The sequence below is a fragment of the Acanthaster planci genome, linkage group LG13 (assembly GCF_054643075.1).
Source record: "Acanthaster planci isolate LZ-2023a linkage group LG13, COTS_SCS, whole genome shotgun sequence".
In the NCBI taxonomy this organism is placed as follows: domain Eukaryota; kingdom Metazoa; phylum Echinodermata; class Asteroidea; order Valvatida; family Acanthasteridae; genus Acanthaster; species Acanthaster planci.
The window spans coordinates 11,740,409-11,759,870 of record NC_141789.1 but is presented as its reverse complement, the minus strand read 5'-3'; the positions used below and the strand labels follow the sequence as shown (position 1 = coordinate 11,759,870).

The window sequence follows — 19,462 nt, the reverse complement described above, 5'->3', positions numbered from 1 at the left end:
TTAACCTTTTCGAGACGCTTGAGGGCTCTCGACAATGATCAGTGTAGAAAGTTCCATTTGTTCTTTAGGTATAACTTTCTATTGAACTGTTCAACCATTAACATATTTCAACTAATACAAAACATTAACTGAACTGTTTCACTCGTTCAAGCACTATAGGGCTTTACTTTATGAAATTGTGATTTGATTGTGAAAAACATTTGTTGAACTACCTGGAATCCGTGAAGACATATGTGGGTAAATTATTTCCACCCCTAATAATGAACGAATCGTGTCGCGCTTCAGCCGCGCCGATATCAGGAGCGAGTGCGGAAGTGAAAAGAAGAAACATTCAGGCTGACATCAACAAGTCATGACTGTCGTGATTGAATGAAGTACTGATATAGACAGTGGAAAATTGCGGCAAAATGGGTAGCTTTAACATCCTTGACATGGCCTTGACTGCTGCCAAAACAGATGAAGAAAAACGAGAGATTGTGCTCAAATATCTGGAGAAAAAATGCAATCCTGAAGAACGAACAATTGTCCAAGATTTTCCGGAGGGTAGGTTTCCTTGGCCTACATATACACGTAGCGTAGGGCTGTGAAAAACAAATGTCAGTAGAGCCTTTCACAGCCTAGCTGGACTGGATTAGTCATGCCGGTCGTTTCTACGACCGATCCAGTACGATCTATCCAGTCCAACATTAAAAAAAGAGGAATACTAAGGCTCCATTCACAGTCCTTCTTGTGGGGCTAATGTTAGTTGAACTGTTACCATAGTTACACAGATTTTACCGCCCTCCATTTATTGCACAAGTTTGAGATGATGTTACTTAGATTGTTTTATTTTAGACATTGTCCACCATGTCTACATTTATATAAGTTCAAAATAGAAGACGGGTTACTCTATTCCTTGCTTGCATGGCTGAAAGTTCTTTTTATGTTGTTAAATGTTGTACTTAGAATGAGCATTGAGCATGTGACCATATACATGTAGTCACTAAGTCTCATATCTTGCCACCTGTTGTCTGGTAGTAAAGTCTGATTGGTTTTCGTAGTAAGTGGTGAAATAAGAGACCTGGTAAAGATACAGTCACGGACATTGGAGGAAGCCCTAGAATTGAGAAAAGATTGCCAGAATCTTAGTATCCATGTGCTGATGTGAGAGGACATAGGCCTAGCTTGTTAAGTTTTTTAAACTGTGGTAAAGTATTACATATTGAACTTGTGGGAGAGTAGAATGAAAGAATATACACTGCATCACCCTGCTTAACCACATCCTGTCGGGGGGCATTTACAAATATTGATTCTGCTGGGCTGGAGTATTTTTCTTTTTTTTTCTGTTTTCAAAATTCTTTAGAAATTCATATCTTCATTTACTGGACACTGACACCCACATGAAGGACTGTCGGGTTCTACTCTAATCTGACAGACAACATCTATTGACACTGGAGTATTTCAGCCAGGCCTACCGCCTTGTAAAGAGAGCCCAGATTGTGCGGTGTTACGTAATTTTCTTTTGTTCCCGAAACTGGCACAGTACGCTGCTCACATTTTTTCAATAGGGGCCAGATTAGCGTGCAGCGGTACTGTGTGGCTCATCGCTGCAGTGGTGGAGCGCTTTTGTCCCCCGGCGGTAATCCGCTCCCACTGAATGCCCCAAACAGTGGTATACTGTTTCAAAAAAATGCTGGATTATCTCCGCTGTTGACAGTGAAAAAAAGTTGGTAATTCCCAGCAACCTGGTCTTTTGTTATAAGTACGGTCTGTTGTTACAAGGCCCAGTTCCCTTTGTACGATTTTGGACACCCCGGCTGTGCATATAATGAATATGTGCCTGAAACCGGACTCCCCAGCAGCAAGTGGTTAAAGCAGCAGATACTACAGTATTGGTGGATTTGGCAGGAAGATGTACATGTACATGTACACCAGTGTTAAATTTGAACAAACGGTCTATTATAGCACATGTATGTCAGACATTTTTGGTTGAACTCGTAGGTCTTGAGTGGTTCAACACAAAGGAACCATTGTCTTTGCACCGTGACTTGAGAGGCAAGCTCGTGGTTCTTGATTTCTTCACCTACTGCTGCATTAACTGCATGCATATCCTGCCTGATCTCGAGGTCCTGGAAGAAAAGTTTCCGGTCAGCGATGGACTGGTCGTCATCGGTGTTCACTCGGCCAAGTTTGAGAATGAGAAGACGTCGGCAAACGTACTCAATGCCGTGTTGCGTTACGACATTGCTCACGCTGTTGTGAATGACCACGAGGCCGTGCTGTGGAATGCTCTGGATGTGCAGTGCTGGCCCACGCTAGTGCTGGTTGGCCCCTCCGGGGAGTACCTCCTGCCGATCATCGGGGAGGGCAACCGCAAGAAGTTGCTCCTGATCTGCGAGGTCACCATGGCATTTTTCAGATCCCGTGGAGAGATTGTGGTTGATGCGGAGCTACCGATGCTCGCCCCGTTGAAGGACACCCTGCCCGATTCGCCGCTCCTTTTCCCAGGAAAGATCGTCATCGATGGCCAAGGTAACAATTTAGCGGTGGCAGATAGTGGCCACCATCGCATTCTGGTGACCTCGCAGGAGGGGGTGGTACTTCACTGCATCGGTGGGACTGAGAAGGGCTTTGTGGATGGATCTTTCCGCAAAGCGCGGTTCCACTCGCCACAAGGTATGGTGTGGAAGGATGAAATCATTTACCTGGCTGACACGGAGAACCACGCTATCAGAAAGGTGACTGTTTGTTTGATATAACAAACATGCATTGTACTCATGCAAATTACAACCAAGTTGTCTTCAGTAGATCTGAGACAAAGTAATGTTTTGTGTACTCTAAACTGTATTTGATCCAAGTGGGATCTGTACGTTAAAAGAATCCTGCAAATAAATTTTTTTTCCTTGGCCCAGTTTGCCCATTTAACTATCAAACATACGAACCGATATTTTCTCCAATTTGTTCTTCAGATGCAATGTGCTAAGAAAATGTGACATTGATTACATTGCATCTCACGTCTGGCAAACCATGTGAAATACTTCCTGTTTAGTGGAGTTGCTCGGAACAGAAATTTGCTAAGCGTGTGAAACATTTGTTCAGCAAAAGACAGTTACTGTAGTATCTTGTGATGTTAATTGCATGTGACTACCGTTAACTAATATTTTCTCAACAGTATTTTCTGTTATATCCTCTGCTTCAATAGCAACTTTGCAAGTTCAGCCTCTCTTTCAACCAAATTGTGCAAAGAAGCCAGATAAACACCCTATCGGTTGTTCTCAGAGCAAAGTTTTAAAAATGTATTCAGTTGTACGCATAGATTTTTAAAACTCCATCCTCAGATTGACCTAAAGGCTGGGGCAGTCACTACCATTGCGGGTTCAGGGGTGATGGGAGACTACAAGTGCCAGTGGGGAGGGGCTCCGGGCCCTGAGCAGGTGCTGAGCTCCCCTTGGGATGTGTGTCTAGGGGGACCGGATGACAGCATTCTCTTCATCGCCATGGCTGGGAGCCATCAGATCTGGGGTTTATTCCTGCGAGATAGTAAATGGCTCAAAAATGTGTGAGTGATGATTTCATTGGGAAGGAGTGTCATTTCAGACACCATTTTTTACCGTTTTAACCTGCAAGTTTAAAAAAAATTGTTTTTCAGATAATTTCAGCTTTTCCTGAGCAGAATGAATTTTTCTTTGATGGGGTGGAATTTGTTATGTTTGGAGGCAAATTGCCGGACACAGAACTCTTGCCGTTAATTGTAATTTGTTCGTTACATTTAAAAAAGAGAGCTTTGCATTCTTTGCACAAGAGACTGAGGCTGCTAAGGCGATAACTGAGCATGTCTGGTACTGTACTCCAGGCACAAAAAATGCTTGGACATCACGGCATGTCTTCACAAGAGATTTATCATTTTTTTCACATGGATAAAGTAAGGGAAATGGTTGGAAGGTGTCCGATGTCAAACTGTAATTTTTCTCTACAGATGGCATGATTTTACTCTTCATAAGTGTTCTTTTTAACCTTTGGGACCACTAGTTATAAACTAAGTCGTATTTAGAACAAGCATGACACACTAGAACAACCTCCCTATCCCCAAAGAATACAGAGTTAATTCTCTGTCAACCCTCAGAGGGTAAAATGACTGCGAGACATCAGGCATTTTCCAACCCTTTTTGGTTTTGGTCCGACCGAAAAGTAGGCGTGGTCAGAAAGGCAAGAGTAAAATGCTGTTGGTGTTTTTACATACTTTTTTGAAATTCTCAGTGATCACAAGGCACAGGTCTGCATGCTGTATGCCGGCTCTGGCAAAGAGGAAAACCGCAACAATGCCTACCCCAGGAAGGCCGGCTTTGCCCAGCCCTCCGGCCTGGTCAACCCCCATGTGGAGTACTTGAACTGCATGTTCGTGGCCGACAGTGAGAGCAGCAGCATACGCGGTGTGTCGCTGAAAGACGGCGCAGTCCGAGGGGTTGTTGGTGGGGATTTAGACCCCATGGTGAGTTAAAACGTTGACGTGGAAGAGAAAAAGTTTACAGGGACAGAGATATCCTGAGGTCGCTTGGAAATGGATCAACTTCAACATGTTTAAGATTACTGTGTGCTGGACAGCTTTGATCAGTTCACATTGAGGATGTCTTGATCATCTGCCGTCACTGTGGTAGTCAAGACCAAATACCGTATAGCGCCGAAGGCGCAAGATGGATAACTGTGCCCAAAAGGTGTAATCACCATGGGTGCCATTTGAACAAGCGATACGCCTGCAAGGTTCACAGTAATGCACAGACGCAGGTGCACCAGGTGTACTTGCCTGCCACGGCGCTTGCCCCTGTGCATTAATGTGCATTGCGCAGGCGTATCGCTTGCTCCGATGACGCCCATGCGATTACAATGTTTTACGTGTATTCACGGTGAAGTTCTACATCTTGCACCGTTACGCAGTGCTATACGATCTTTGGTCAAGACCTTAACAAGGGCCCACAAGACCAACACAAGACCTCCAGTCTAAATTCAAGTCACTAGTTAGTCAAAAGGTCAGAACTGCAACAAAAGCAATCCTCAGTCATTGCTTGTCCTGTACTTGTGACTGGTCATGTGCATAGTCTTGTGAAAGGTCCTGTGATGGTCTCGACTGCAACAGTGGTACAGCTGACTGTTGAGTGTTCCCTAAATCTCCAGCGTCGGGCATGTCTAATCCCTTTGTTGGCCCTAACACACACACAAAGTCCAGGAAGTCTGTTAAACTTGAACCTGGCTGCTGTACACAGCCTACCGTTGCAGCAAACATAGCTGGTACCTCGGAGTATAGCAAAATATGAGGTTGCAGTGTGAGCCATCATACAAATAATGTGGACATAATCCTCAAGTGTCAATATTTGTGTCTTGTGGCTGCATTCTTAAAGTGGGCTGATCTATCCATTTGCCAAAAATACTGTCCGCGAGCAGTTCAGCCTGATTTCCTGTGTTCCCCGCAGAACCTGTTTGCATTTGGTGACGTTGACGGCAGTGGACGCGATGCTAAGTTACAGCACCCATTGGGCCTAGCATGGAACCCTCTCAACCAACACCTGTATGTTGCCGACTCTTACAACCACAAGGTGGGTTGGCACTCCTGAAACCAGTGATTAACGTGCATCTAAAGAGTTTTAACCATATGCTGCCAGGGAGCCTGGTCACGGGCACATAGGCTTTATACATGAAACCAGGGAGCCCAAACAAAATTAAGAGCTGGGCCTTGTAACAAAAGACTGTACTCGGAACAAAAGACCGAGCTGCTGGGAATTGCCAAGTTTTTTTCATTTGTCAATAGCTGAGGAAGTCTGTCCTTATTTTGAGAGATTATACCACTGTTTGTGGCATTCAGCACGAGCGGAATACCACCAGGGACAAAAGCTCTCCAGCACTCCAGCAATGAGCAATACCATGCCACTGCACCCTAATCTGGTCCCATTGAAAAGATGTAAGCAGCGCACTGTGCCAGTTTCGGGAACAAAAGAAAATTACATGACACCGCCCACAATCTGGGCTCTTTTTACAAGGCGGCAGGCCCGGCTGAAATACTCTGGCATCAATGGATGTTGTCTGTCAGATTAGAGTTGTCACCAGACAGTTATTCGTGTGGGTAACATCCAGTAAATGAAGCTATGATTTTTTGAAGAAATTTTGAAAATAGAAAATCTTGGAAAATTATCCGCTTTTACATCATGCAACTTCAAAAATTCACCCGGCAGCAAGTGGTTAACTTCATGTTAGTTTTGTATGTATCTGCCTTTAGCTGAAGCACCCCCTCATCAGTTGAACAGAACCAGGTTGGTTGGGAGTGTTCATTTTGCTGGTAGAGATGAGACCCCAACGCATGCATTTACAGCAGTTCTGACCAAAGAAGCCTTTATTGCCATGAAAATTGCATGCTCTGTTCTTCCTTCATGCTCTTCATTCATGTATATTGTCACTTTGTCCAAGAGCTGTGGCCTTGATTGGAAATAACATGGCATCTATGAAAGCCACTGGTTAGTGGCTGCAGCCATTTCTCATAGGCGTGTGCTTTAATATCAGCCTCAGCCGTTTGATTTGGACATAGCCCACCATTTGGTTTTACAGTGTAACAACTGTAGACTTTACGTGGGTGAAAATATTGACAACTTCTGTGGTTTCCGTTGTGCAAAATTTGTCCGAGGGCCTGATGGGGAATTTTGATGTAAGTTCACTGCATTCTCATCTTTCAATGAGTAATGCATTGATATTGAATGATTAATATACTACCCGCAGATCAAAGTGGTAGATCCGGTGCAAAAGTCCTGCACCACCGTGGCAGGCAGTGGCAAGCCTGGGAGAGTGGATGGTTCCATTCTGGCCGAGGTGGAGTTCAACGAGCCTGGTGGGCTTTGCGTTTCACCCACCTTCAACAAACTCTATGTTGCAGACACCAACAACAATGCCATCAGAGTGATGGATTTGAGAGACCAAACTGTCCAAGAGGTAAAAACCTGGACAATTTGGTTATTTGATAATCTCATTTATATTTAAATGATTTCCTTTGTTGCCAAAAAGTAAGCGTTTGGGTTCATATTCCATACTTTTTTTTCTTTGTTTACATTTCTGTTTGATTTTGTTGACAACTTATTAACCATATCCTGCCAGGGAACCCGGTTTTGGGTACCTTGGGTTTGTTCGCATAGTCAGGATGCCCGAAATCAGACAAAAGAGCAGGGCCTTGTAACAAAAGACCGTACTCGGAACAAAAGACCGAGCTGCTGGGAATTGCTAACATTTTTTCAGTTGTCAATAGCGGGAGGAAATCCATCATTATTTTGAAAGATTCTACCACTGTTTATGGCATTTAGTGCGAGCGGATTACCACCGGGGACATTGATGAGCGATACTGCTGCATGCTAATCTGGCGCGTCTTGAAAAGACGCCAGCAGCGCACTGTGCCAGTTTTGGGAACAAAAGAAACTTATGTAACACCGCACAATCTGGGCTCTTTTTACAAGGTGGCAGGCCTGGCTGAAATTCTTAGGCGTCAAAAGATGTTGTCTGTCAGATTAGAGTAGCCACTAGACAGTCACTCCATGGGGTTTAGGTATTCAGGAAAAAAAGATAAAAATCATTGAAGATTTTTGAAAACACAAGATATAGCCAAATTGCCTGTATTTAGGCACTGCATCCCGCAGAAAATGGTTAACTTTCATCCCATTGAGTTCCTATATTTTTGTGTTCATATAGCTGAAAATAATTTTTCCATCTACAACTCAACCACCAACCACCGAACTAGACTCAATGTCATTGTCAGGACAGCCAATCAAATCCGCCATTTCTGCTGGCTCTCCCGTCGTCTCTTGTCCTGTGCTTGACGTGACCCCAGGGGGCACTGTTTGTATACAGCTGACCGTCAAGCTGCCTGCTGGCTGCAAGTTGACAAAGGGCGCCCCCACTGCCTGGATGGCGTACATTAAGGGTAGGTCACAGTTGGGGTGCTGTTTGAAGGGGTAGACCAAACTAAATGACCCAGATGCTTACTATATGTTTCACTCTTGAATTCGGGAGGCATTGAATGTGTCTGAGGGTTGACAAAATCCCTTTTAGGATGGAAACTATCTGCCACAAGATTACAACAGTGATGGCACGGTTGTCCCTAAGCTGGACATTTTGCCCTAATTTCCTCTGTCCATCCTGGACACTGGGACCAGTGACCAGTGCCAAGGAGCCATTGACAGAAATGGCTGCACTCGCTGCAGAAAAAAAAACAAGCCAGAACCCTCATGCATATTTGACAAACTAGATTTGCTATGAAGCTACTACATACATGGAAATTTCTATTATAGCTTTATAGCTGTATTGGCATATTCAGTAATAATCAGTAAGATAAACTTTATTGAAATGGTCGAATAAACAATCAAGTATGTGTTTCTATAACAGACACCGCCAACCTGGTCTTTGGCAAGATGCCCATTTCCAGCTTTGACACTCCGCTTGCTCATCGATGGACAGTACCCTCTACAGCATTTGCCGCTGGCGATGCAATTCTGCGCATCGAGGTAGTTGTCTGCTACTGCGAGATGGATTCTGGGACGTGTCACATGACAGCGTTGGCCTTTGAGTCACCACTAAAGGTTAAATCCTCAGGGGCAAAAGGTGATGTAAACTTGACGATAGAGCATGATATGTGAAAAAGTGGCATGGGAATAACACTCATGGGCAGAATTCCCCTTACTTGTACAGCCGTTGTGTTGATTTGCCCTCGTTTCTTTTGGCCAGCTTGTTTACTACTGCTCTCTCTTATCAATTACTTTAACGTTTGAGACTTCAGAAATTTAGTCATTGATCAGACCACAAGAAAAGACCTTTTTTGTAATCTTGACTTGGGACTGTTCCAATGGTCATTCTAAATTTTGTTGGGGTGGACTTTCTTTGGACAGAATTCAGTAGAATCTCAGCGGTGGTGTCAGAGTTGATTCACGCTGGATCCCCTTCACAGCACTCTAGCTAAACCACTCTGCTCAGCCATAACTTTCTTGCTTAGCGTGTGTAGGAGGTAGAGTCATTTATATTCACAGTACCAACACAGACTTATGGTTTCCAGAGTGCACTTCTGCCAAGTTACAGCCAACCCTCACATTTCACTGGAAACAACTGTAAAATGTATACAACCCCGTTCCTGCAATTCGGGGATTTCAGACGTAGGAATTATTTTTTTGCACTAATAATAAGCACCATTTTTGATCCACCCTTCCGAACATTATTTTGGGTGATACCCAAGGCACAATTTTTTTTGGCGTAACTTTAAACTGTTGGAAATTGTGTGGACTTTTTCAATAATAAATTGCTTGGGTTAGTACCATACAGACTTTATGGAAGATTTTCCACATTGCTCCTGAATAACCACTACTAGGGTACCATCTCCGACACTTTTCTACCAAAAATGAAGTTCGCCCCTGGTATGGGGACGATCTATGACTACCGACTCAAACTGCAAGCAAAAGAACGTCTCTGTGGTCAGTGTTGGTACTCTTACTGTAGGAGAAGGACCAAAGTTTGAGTTAAGTGTCTCCTCGTGCACCAGAGAGCCGATTCTGTGACAAATCAAGGGGCAGTTGGGGGTTAATCACTCGTGTAACCAAATAAATAGGCAAGGTGTCAAATGGCTGGTAATGTTTACACTCGCGCATTTATTGTCTTCAGTATAACACAATGCAGCTGTGGTGTATTGCAAAACCGCCCTCAGAAACCGTTCTCCCCCTGGTCACTCTCCAAACAAGAGAGGGCGCTCTTCGCTCAGACTACACACTATCGTAATAATGGTGCATTATTATATAATTAATCAGTCAAACAACAATACCACCCCACTCACACATTGAATAAAGTTGACAGAAAAAAATCACTAAAAGCTACCAGAGCTTGATATACCCAATATATAAATGCTATTTTCTGTCCTTTGTTAATTGCGTTAATGTTAAAACTCAAGACGATCTCCTTGGAATTTGTTCTGGCCTAATAAAACACTAATCGTCAATGATTTGGTATGTGCAATCTAGCAAACTTATCTGAGAAAACCCATATCTCATTGGTTTTGGGAAAAAACAATTTTCATATATGGTCCAAACGAGGTCGGGCCAGCTGCCGCTGGCTTTCACAGCCCACCTTGACTTGACCTTTTCTCCCCAAAATAAAAAGAATTTGATATCAGGGAAGGTAGGAAAGTCCAAAGCAGTGGTCTGACTGCTGAGTTCGAACTATTTTTCCCTTGGAAAATTTAACCTCTTTCAAATCACTGTTTCTGGTTATGATGATGCAGTAACAGGTGTCTTTGCCTTTTTGGTAGATATGTTGAGTATGCGCACAAAAAAGAGAGTCCCTTCGCCAAACTGAGCCACAGTGGTGTACCCCACTCTTTACCTGAACAAATCATTGCCCAAAGTTTACTGTGACAACCTGTTAGAAGGTTTGTTTTGTTTCTAGAGGATTTTCAACAAGTGAAAAGTAGCACTTATTTATAATCATCCTTTTTTACTGCTAGAGTAATTGGTCCATTACAGGAGTGAAAAGAATCATACAGGACCTACTGAACTGAACATGGGGAGAAAATGGAATTACAAAACCAAAAATAAACTGAGGAATTTAATATATAATGGTGTTACATGTATCCGTCTAATTTCTCATTGCTTTGTTAGGAAACTAATGGCAAAAACAAGAAAGAAAAAAAAGAAGCCAAAAGTATGCAATGCCACCCTGAATACAGGCTGCTAAATATATGCAAAATATGCAAATACAAGGTTATAATGTTACAAACAACATGGCTCTGATTGGTCAGCTCTTTAGCACAATCCATACTCTAAAATGCAAAGTACATGTACAGTAAAATCCCACATGCTTCGTAACAGTCCTATACTGCAGAGGTTATTGTGTGTACAACATACATTGCTCTGGATACTTTAACACTGGCCCGTTACAACCACTCAAAAACATAGACTCTGCCATATTTCTGTATCCTTCATTCCTAATCTAGTGGGTCAGCTCATTCCAATACAACAAGCATTGACATCTTTGACATTTAAATATCTTGGTTCTGAACTATGGGAACCGCCAATGTGTGTTAGCCGGATGTGCAAGGAAAATGAACATCTTGATGTACCCCAATCAACACAATGTGGTCAGTTCACTTATCAACGAAAGAGGAACATACTAATTCAGATCTGTGTGTGTCCCATAAATGCGAACATCATGGTGTTGGCTAACTTCACTCATCGAAATATTCTACCACACCAGTGAAAAAAAAAAAGTCTGAAATACATAATCAACATGGTCAACCATTTCAAATGGAATATACAAAGTTGAGAAACTGTAAACTGCGTACAAATTGTGGAGTATTATATCATATCTGGCTGGTATATGCTCAAACTTTAAACCCACAAAACATCAAAAAAACAAAACCAACTTTGCATGAAACATTTGTTTTGACAAACTTCCCCTTTTTGGCTCATTTTAATTCAGTGACATTAATATGATTCAGAAACTAGTGAAATACTAAGAATACTGAAGCGGTAATGCATGCAAGCTTGGGACAAAGGTACCCCAGAGTTTTTCCTTTTTTCCACTCTGTTTTCTTTTTTTCCATTTAATATACAGTACTGCGTGCTAAGTCTCTTATAATAGATATATAAAAACTAATATGCTTATTACATTTTCATTCACAGGGAATTTCCTAAAAGACATATTATGGTATTTAGTAGGAGAAATTAATCCGGTTAAAAAATATACTGGAAAAAGTTCCACGCATTTCTGGCGGAAAAATTTTGTAACACTTCACGGCATCAATGCTTTTTCAGAATGCAACCAAGTTCACGGTGACCAACACTATATCCCTTGGGAACCACACCAAGATGGCTGATGGGAAGGTTGTGCCCCAAAATGCAGCCACATATGGGAAGCCTGTGGCTATCAGTCTCTTCCTATAGATTGACATGTTACTACCAGCCACAGCCAGTTGATTTGGACATGGCTAATTCTTGCCAGAGGGTGGCAGCAAACATCAATGGGGCATACTCGGCAAATGCACATGGCACGGAAACGTATTACAGTAAAAAAAAAAAAAGGCAATTTATCATACCATGACCGAGTAGTTTTCCTCCAAACATTTTTTGCAAACGGATCCATTCGACTTAGTTACTTCTCTTTCAAGTTCTCTTGGGTCCTGAATGTACAGGACACACGACCAGCGAATGCCAATGATAGAAGGGGAAAATCTGTGTATCTTTTAATAGCCCACCGATGGCCTAGCCACCAGACTGGTGTTTGCTGTCATCCACTTGTATATCTTCCAAGAAACTTTAAACAACACAATATGTTGAACAAGTCGAATACCAAATTGAGAGCTCACACCAATTAGTATTACAACTCTTATAGCTGTAGTATTGCTGTCAATGGTAGTTGATGATTCTTTGCAGCTTTCTAGGAACTAACGTCTGTTACAATACGTTTTACAATATCCTGACAGTTCTGAGTTTGTGACACAAAGGTAAAACTTACGTGCAGCGTCTTTGTCTTCATTTTTTTTCAAGTTTAATGCTAAGACACTCTTAATTCTAGTCAAAATACAATGTACAAATATTCTATTCTCATGATAGAGTTTTTTGCTCAAGCAGTTCAATGTGTGTACATGTACATGTAGTTGACATGAGATGTAATGACATCTGATACCTGCCATCACTGCATTATGGCAGATCAGATGAAGATTGTCTTTTTATTTGCAACAGTGATTGGGTTCATTTTTTTCAGGCTTCCAAAATTTTCTGGGGGAAAAAATGGGAAGTGGTTGACCCAACAATCTTTACATACATCCTCACTTGGCACCCACAATGCAATGCGAGTAAATACAGTGTGATATCATGACCTCTACGGCTTTTAATTAAGATACATGTACCAATTTTTCAAGACTATCGTGCATATGGTCTAAGTTGTGGCACCGTACCAATTGAGTCTTTAAACACACAGGGTACCATCGATTCTAAAAAATATTTGTAACTTTTGATCAACTTTTTCCCCACCCACAAGGGGTTGCGGTCACGAAGAATGGAGAGAGAAAAACGTGGAATAAAAAAATGACAAGTATGACAAAATGACAGTGCATTGGTTTGTAGTGTAACACGAACTGATCAACTCATCCTATCAATGATGTCACAACATGACATGACACAGCCAGACATGTCCGAATATTCAGTGCACGAGCGTTATTACATTCCACATAACTCAAACATTCTGCTCGACTTAAAAATTCCATCTAAAAAAAAACCACTCCGTTACCAGAAAAACGGGAAGAATTAGCACTTCAAACAGAAGACAAAGTACTACAGAATGTAAAGTGCTAAACCATGCTGCTAGGTATGGTACCCTAAACCCTTAACATTTATTTATAACTGATCTACTGGCCCATCACCTGACAGAGTTGCATGCACCAATCTTAACCTGTACATTTGTGTATATATATGTGAGTGTTTTTTTGTTTTCATATTAAAAGAAAACAAGTTATTTGCGCATTTGTGTGATTACTTGAGAGAAACTCCTGGCTAAATCATGAGGTACATCTATACATAAATCTGAATATTTCTCAATATATCTTGATTAGTTACTATGGCGACCGCAGACCACCATTAAAACATCCTTACATATATATGGAGGATTTATTATTGTCAACTAGAAATCTAGAACCATACTTTTTTTCCACAATACAAATGTTCATGAGCAATCTTTTCAGTTTATCTAAGTCTTTTTGTCAAAAGCGTCCAATTCCCTTTTTAAAAAAACCATGGAGAACCAACTAACGGACCTGCCATGCACCGATTAGAATTAGAATATATAAAAAAGAACAGCAGGCATTTTTTCCCTCTTTTGTAGAGGTTCTTATGCAAAGGCCTATTGACTGAATCAAATGTGTGGATAATTTCTAGCTCTTGAAGCAGTGTGGTTAAATGAACTCTAATATTAAATGAACTATGCTCATCTGCATAATATGCATAAATATTCAAAATCCCTTACAAACAAAGTTGGTCATGTACAGCATCAGGTAAATTGATCTGAAGTGCGTACTACTTTGAGACAAAAAGAATGAAAAAGGAAAACAAAATACAACCAACAATGACAAATATGTGTGTAGTGATGCAGTGCTGTTCCCAATATTTTATTTTACAAATACGAATAATGAGGTAGCAACAAGATTAACACAAAAATCTGAGAAGCCACTTAATGAAAATTGCTCAGTGAGAGAGTGCATAGGATCTAAGAAGCGATGCACTTTTGTCCCAACATTGAGACAAATGTTAAAAGTCCCCTACAAACCGTGTTACCATCAACCAACTGGCACCAATGGACTGGACATTAAAAAATTGTGAGTCGATTCAACCAACTTTCTATTAAGCGCAGAATGACCACTGTGACATCTCTAGAACGTCTGACACCAGAATCATGCACAGAACATGCACACAAAACGTTGTTTCCTATTTCTGTCTTGGTTTGATGTTATACAAATGGACTACAGGCAAAACCACCACACAAGTCTAACCAATATGCCCAGAATACCACGAAACCATTCAAGTATTAGATAAGGTAAAATAAGTCCCGGCAACTGAAAACCAAATGTGCCATACAACCATAGCATCATGGGATCTCTGGTAAAATCGGGGACTGAAGAAAAAGTGTTAATCTAGTGGCAATGAGAACATCGCAGCAGAGGATTATCACCCTTTCTTCCTAAAAAATGGAGATGGAAAAAGGTGCACTGTGACCACCTATGGTATGAAAAGTGCAGTTACGAGGACACTATCCGACTTTAAGGGGTAACATTGGAAAGGGTTAGATTTCAATCTAACACCAAAAAATGCGGCAGTTCAAAAGAATCTAAAAGCGGCACTGACAGGGCAAACAATATTGCAGCCAAATCATAGAAAATAGACGTGTTGAAAATTGGCAAACATAATGATCGATTTTCCACTTCCTTTTCAAAAGTTCCTCTACAGAACCCCAAACTATCCTGATGCAAAAAGCGTGTTTCAGCAACACAAAGAGTAAAAATTACAAAGCCAAAAAACAAAACAAAAACAAAAAACAAAGGGAAAAAAGAGATTGGTAATTAACTCAAAGAGTATTGGATGCATTGCTTTGGCACACACAAAAAAATTAAAAGGCAAAACAAAAAAATAGAACAAATATACCGGCATATGAATGGTTTTAACTCAGCTAAGCAAATTCGAATACTAAGGATAATACTATTAACGTAAATAAATGCACACACACACATACTGGCACACTAATAATAACTGGAAGTTTTTTCAAGCAGTGGCAGTATTTTTTTTTTAATTAAAAAGTTGAATCAGGTGGAAGAAGATAGAGTGCATCTGCTCTGCTCTAGCACCTATTGCTTTCAAAGAACAAAATCAAGTTCCTCACAGACTCTTCGGGTATTTGGAATTTTTAATTTTTTTTTTTCGCTTTTCCATTATCATTTCAACTCCAGGCAGACATGGGTTTGATGTCTTGTTAGGTTTACAATTGCATTAGAACTGGTTTTGTTTGTGTTTTTTAAAGGTTGTTTTGCAAGTGGGCTCCCACGTGGATTTGCTCACTTCATGGTGAGCAAGTTTCAAATACGCACTTCTGTTGTGGGACTGTCACTCTGTGAAGCAGTCACTTCATTTGGAATTAAGAAACTAGGAATTTAAAATTAACTATCAATAGTCCATTTTCCCAGAGATGAAAGGCTGGCCAGAGTTACTGCTACTGAGGACGTTGAAAGCATTGTTGTATAAGTTAATTCGTTTTTCTGAAATAAAGTAAGATGGTGCAAAGAAATGAATAACTCAAGTGCAAGTACACATCTTTATTGACAGAAGGGAAAGAAAATTCAAGTCTTGCAAAAAAATTTGTATTAATTGTCCAGACCCGACTTCGAAATTCAACGACCCCACGATCAAATGTGGTGGAAAGTGTGAAATTTGGGCAAGTTAGAAGTGCTGAAGGTAAAAAAAAATTCAAATATGAATTACGTCATAAGAAAACAAAAATTAACACAGATTGTCTTAGCGGAATTACTTATAAGTAGAAATAGTCACGAACACTCTACTTGTGCCAGATAATGCAAGACTAAAAAACCCAATGTCTATCTAACGACATTTCTAGTAGGCACACTGGTATACTATATCTTTATCAGTTACAATGGAACAAAAATTTCCCAAAAAACAAACCCTCCTCGCAATTGGTCCCTGAAGACACCTTAAATGTACAGTAAGAACTATTGTCTTTTTTTACAGCGTAATTTCCCGAAAACTATGGGAGTCACTCACTATGTTCATTCCTACAAAATAGCAATTTGGTTTTTTTTTGCAGTGTTTAAAAACACCCAAAGTTCATACGAAGGCATACATGTAGTCATAACCTTTTGAATTTGTTTTTGCTTTTTTTTTTAAATTTATTTCTTTTTAAAAGCTTTCATGTCTTCCTTCTCAGAGTGTCAAGACGACGGATATATCACAGCGACCAGGAGGCACTCCGAGAATGAAATTTCACCCCCCTTCCTTTTTGGAGGGAGGGGGGGGCTTTTGTTTGAAAAACAAGCTGCATAAAAACAACCCCACAAATTCATCATAACGACGACTCCTGGCAGTCAGCAGAGCTATGAAAGAGCCAAAAATTAAATTATTAACCAAAAGGGAATGCTTCAAAACTTTGTCCAAATGGATACTGACACGGAGAATTTGACAAATTTTCAACACGACCACTACTGCCAAGCGGAACCAACTGTCTACTCTTAGATATCAGACCACCGTATACATGTAAATGAAACTAGCATGCATGAACATTTGACGACTGGGTTACCAGTTAAAATACCGATTTAACATGACTTTCAGCACTAAAGTGAACGGAGCAAGACTATGTCACATGCTACTGTAAAGGTTGGAATGGTATGTTAAAACACATGATTAACAAAGCAAAAGCGTGCTATTGAGTAACGTGTAGTTGCATCCTATGCAATAATGCATGCCTTCAATTATCAAACTTGTCGAAAAATTAAAATTGAAACAAAATCAAGGTATAACAAGGTAGAATACAAAAAGAAAAATGACGTAACCAAAAAACAACAAAATGAAAAAAGAAACCTGCAGATGTAAATGCTGCCACAAAGCTTCTAAGGTATTAAAGTACGCATACGACCCTGAGACATTTGAACTTTGAACTTTTTTTTCAATTCTAATTAGCATCCACTACTGTTATAAATTTTGAAGGTAAAACTTCAGCAAACACGGGTTGCATGTACAGAGCACTCCGCCCACTCTCTCCTGCACACACCATTCTCTCCCACACACACACACATTCCCTTCAGATTTCACCGTAAAGACTCCTATAAAAAAAGCACCTCACAAGTGTAACTATTGCATAAATACAATCTATATAAGTTGTTAATTCAAAGCATTTCTCTCTAGACATTTTGTTTCCCCCAAAAATGAGTACAAATTAAAATAAAAAATGATATATTCCCGCAAAAAGGCAACAAAAATGACAACGATAATATAAATGCAGTATTAAATGGAAATATTTTAAAGAATACTATGGTTTGGTTAATCGCAAATAGAAGTTCATTATTTTTTTTTTTTTTTTACTTTTTCAAAAAACATCGCATAATACACATCCAAAAGTTAATTGTAATCACAAAAAAGGACCAGATTTCACGTGAAATTCTGTGATCTACCACCTCTTAGTCACTATTATAACAGCAATGCCATTTATTTCAATGTGGAGAATGGAACAACACATTCCTGCTAGCCTCAAGTCCCACAACAACCCACTGGTCTGACGGAATTACATCAGATCAATTCTGATAGGCTATTCTAAGGACTATGTAATTGTTATGGACATGCTGTGGAAAATGCTGGTTGTCTATTAACACTGTTTCAAAAAGACCACTGACAACACAGTAAGATGAGACCCATCAGTGATCAAAGAGCCGGGTATGATATCAAACCACGTAACAACCCGACTTATGCATGTTCACCGATACAACACTTTCCCTATGCTACAGCCAGGCACATCGGGTTATATTGAAAGGACTTTTTTAAAACTTCACTACAAATGTTCAAAGAGCAGAAAGTCCAAATAACGTACGCGTGAGGACACTTGCTGAGGAGTCTGTGCTAGGCATCAATACTGGCTTAAGCTTAAACGGCCGAAGGGATATGTAACACAGCACATGCATGAACAGTTTTTGTTTCGTTTTTTCCGTGGTAGATTTCACAGCATACGAGAGCTCTAAGTGTCATGCTTCTACCACTAGTTACCTCGGCTACTGTAAGCACTCTCGTTATCCTTAAGGCCTTTAAAAATGTAACTGTGAAAGATCCAAGACTTGACAATGTAAATCTCAGTGAACGTGGAACATGTAAAAACGCAAAAAAACAGAACACCTGTCTCAACAAAAGTGTGGAAACCATTCGGGTTTTTTTTTTCAAAGAGAGAATGACAAATCTAGCATTGTGACAGCAACGAGAAAAAAAGCCATTATAAACAATTATCAATACCTGACAAGAGTTAACTCATACAGAGTGTATTAAGGCACAACAAAAAAATCAAATGTGATACAAATCAAAGGAAAAACACCTGAAAGTGCACAAAACATACGACGCAGAATCTGAATAATTTCTGATACCGCACATCCCAGACAAAGGCAAAACAGAAACCCAGTGTGAATGCAATACCCGCTATTTCAAGAAAATCAAACACTGAATGGAGAGAAAAAAAAAAAAAGTCTCCAGATGAGCGTTGAAGAGTGTCTCTTCCGGAGTGCTCCCATTCTTGGCTCCTACTCGCCTTGCCCCTCCCCCCTTTCTCTGACCGGCATCTCTCGCTACTCCGATTGGTTGTTCATCTCCGAGGCGTCGGCGCGGCAGATGGGACAAGTACGGTTGGTCTTGAGCCACTTGTCCACACAGCGGGCGTGGAACTCGTGGCTGCAGGGTAAGACACGCAAGAGCTGCCGGGCCTCGAAGTCGCACATGCACACCACACAGCTGGGGAAAGTCGGGCAAAAGACAAAGAAGTGAGGCTACTAAATAACGATGGGGAGGGTCGTCTAACGTTGCTTGTAGTGGCAAGTATTAACAGAACTTGGTAAATTCGAGCGACGACCATTGACCACTGGTAGATTTTGCCCAGTGTCTGGGATATCATGTGCACAGGTTACCAGGAAAAAAAAAACAAAATCGACCAGTGGTTATCAAACTTGTTGTCACTGGAACCTGCCTCGTATTGAACTTGGAAAACCAAATACTCTTTCAAGTGAGGAGGATGAATTTGACTGTGGGAAACGGGACGGAAAATGAAAGAAAACGGGAGTAAAAATGTATTGCACTGGGGTGAAAACAGCTTAACAATAAAAGTGACCTGTTACACACTGACAGCCAATGAAAATATGCCACTTTGCATGATCAAGAGTTTGCAATTGTTATACAGA

General features: G+C 40.8%; 2 protein-coding genes across 3 annotated transcripts in view; one reads left to right on the top strand and one right to left on the bottom strand.

Moving 5' to 3' along the window:
* Positions 1–297: 297 nt before the first annotated feature.
* Positions 298–10,307, top strand: nhlrc2 (NHL repeat containing 2). Its single transcript, XM_022241991.2, has 8 exons — positions 298–543; positions 1,981–2,717; positions 3,318–3,538; positions 4,237–4,468; positions 5,445–5,567; positions 6,739–6,948; positions 7,696–7,927; positions 8,389–10,307. Exons 1-8 carry the CDS (start codon positions 408–410, stop codon positions 8,637–8,639), a joined length of 2,142 nt encoding a protein of 713 aa, XP_022097683.2. The 5' UTR covers positions 298–407; the 3' UTR covers positions 8,640–10,307.
* Positions 9,619–19,462, bottom strand: part of LOC110983076 (RING finger protein 44-like) — a 66,192-nt gene continuing 56,348 nt past the window's right edge. For both annotated transcript variants that reach the window (XM_087144645.1, XM_022241992.2), the window contains one exon: positions 9,619–19,019. In XM_087144645.1, coding sequence (XP_087000771.1) covers positions 18,857–19,019 — 163 coding nt within the window. In that variant the 3' untranslated portion in view covers positions 9,619–18,856. The remainder of the gene's footprint in view (positions 19,020–19,462) is intronic.

What these genes read in the sequence shown, in the direction of transcription:
- nhlrc2 (XM_022241991.2), top strand. Translation starts at nt 408, where the DNA reads ATGGGTAGCTTTAACATCCTTGACATGGCCTTGACTGCTGCCAAAACA. An exon ending in CCGACTCTTACAACCACAAG is followed by an intron (nt 5,568 to 6,738) that starts GTGGGTTGGCAC and finishes TACTACCCGCAG; the next exon opens with ATCAAAGTGGTAGATCCGGT. An exon ending in CTGGATGGCGTACATTAAGG is followed by an intron (nt 7,928 to 8,388) that starts GTAGGTCACAGT and finishes TTTCTATAACAG; the next exon opens with ACACCGCCAACCTGGTCTTT.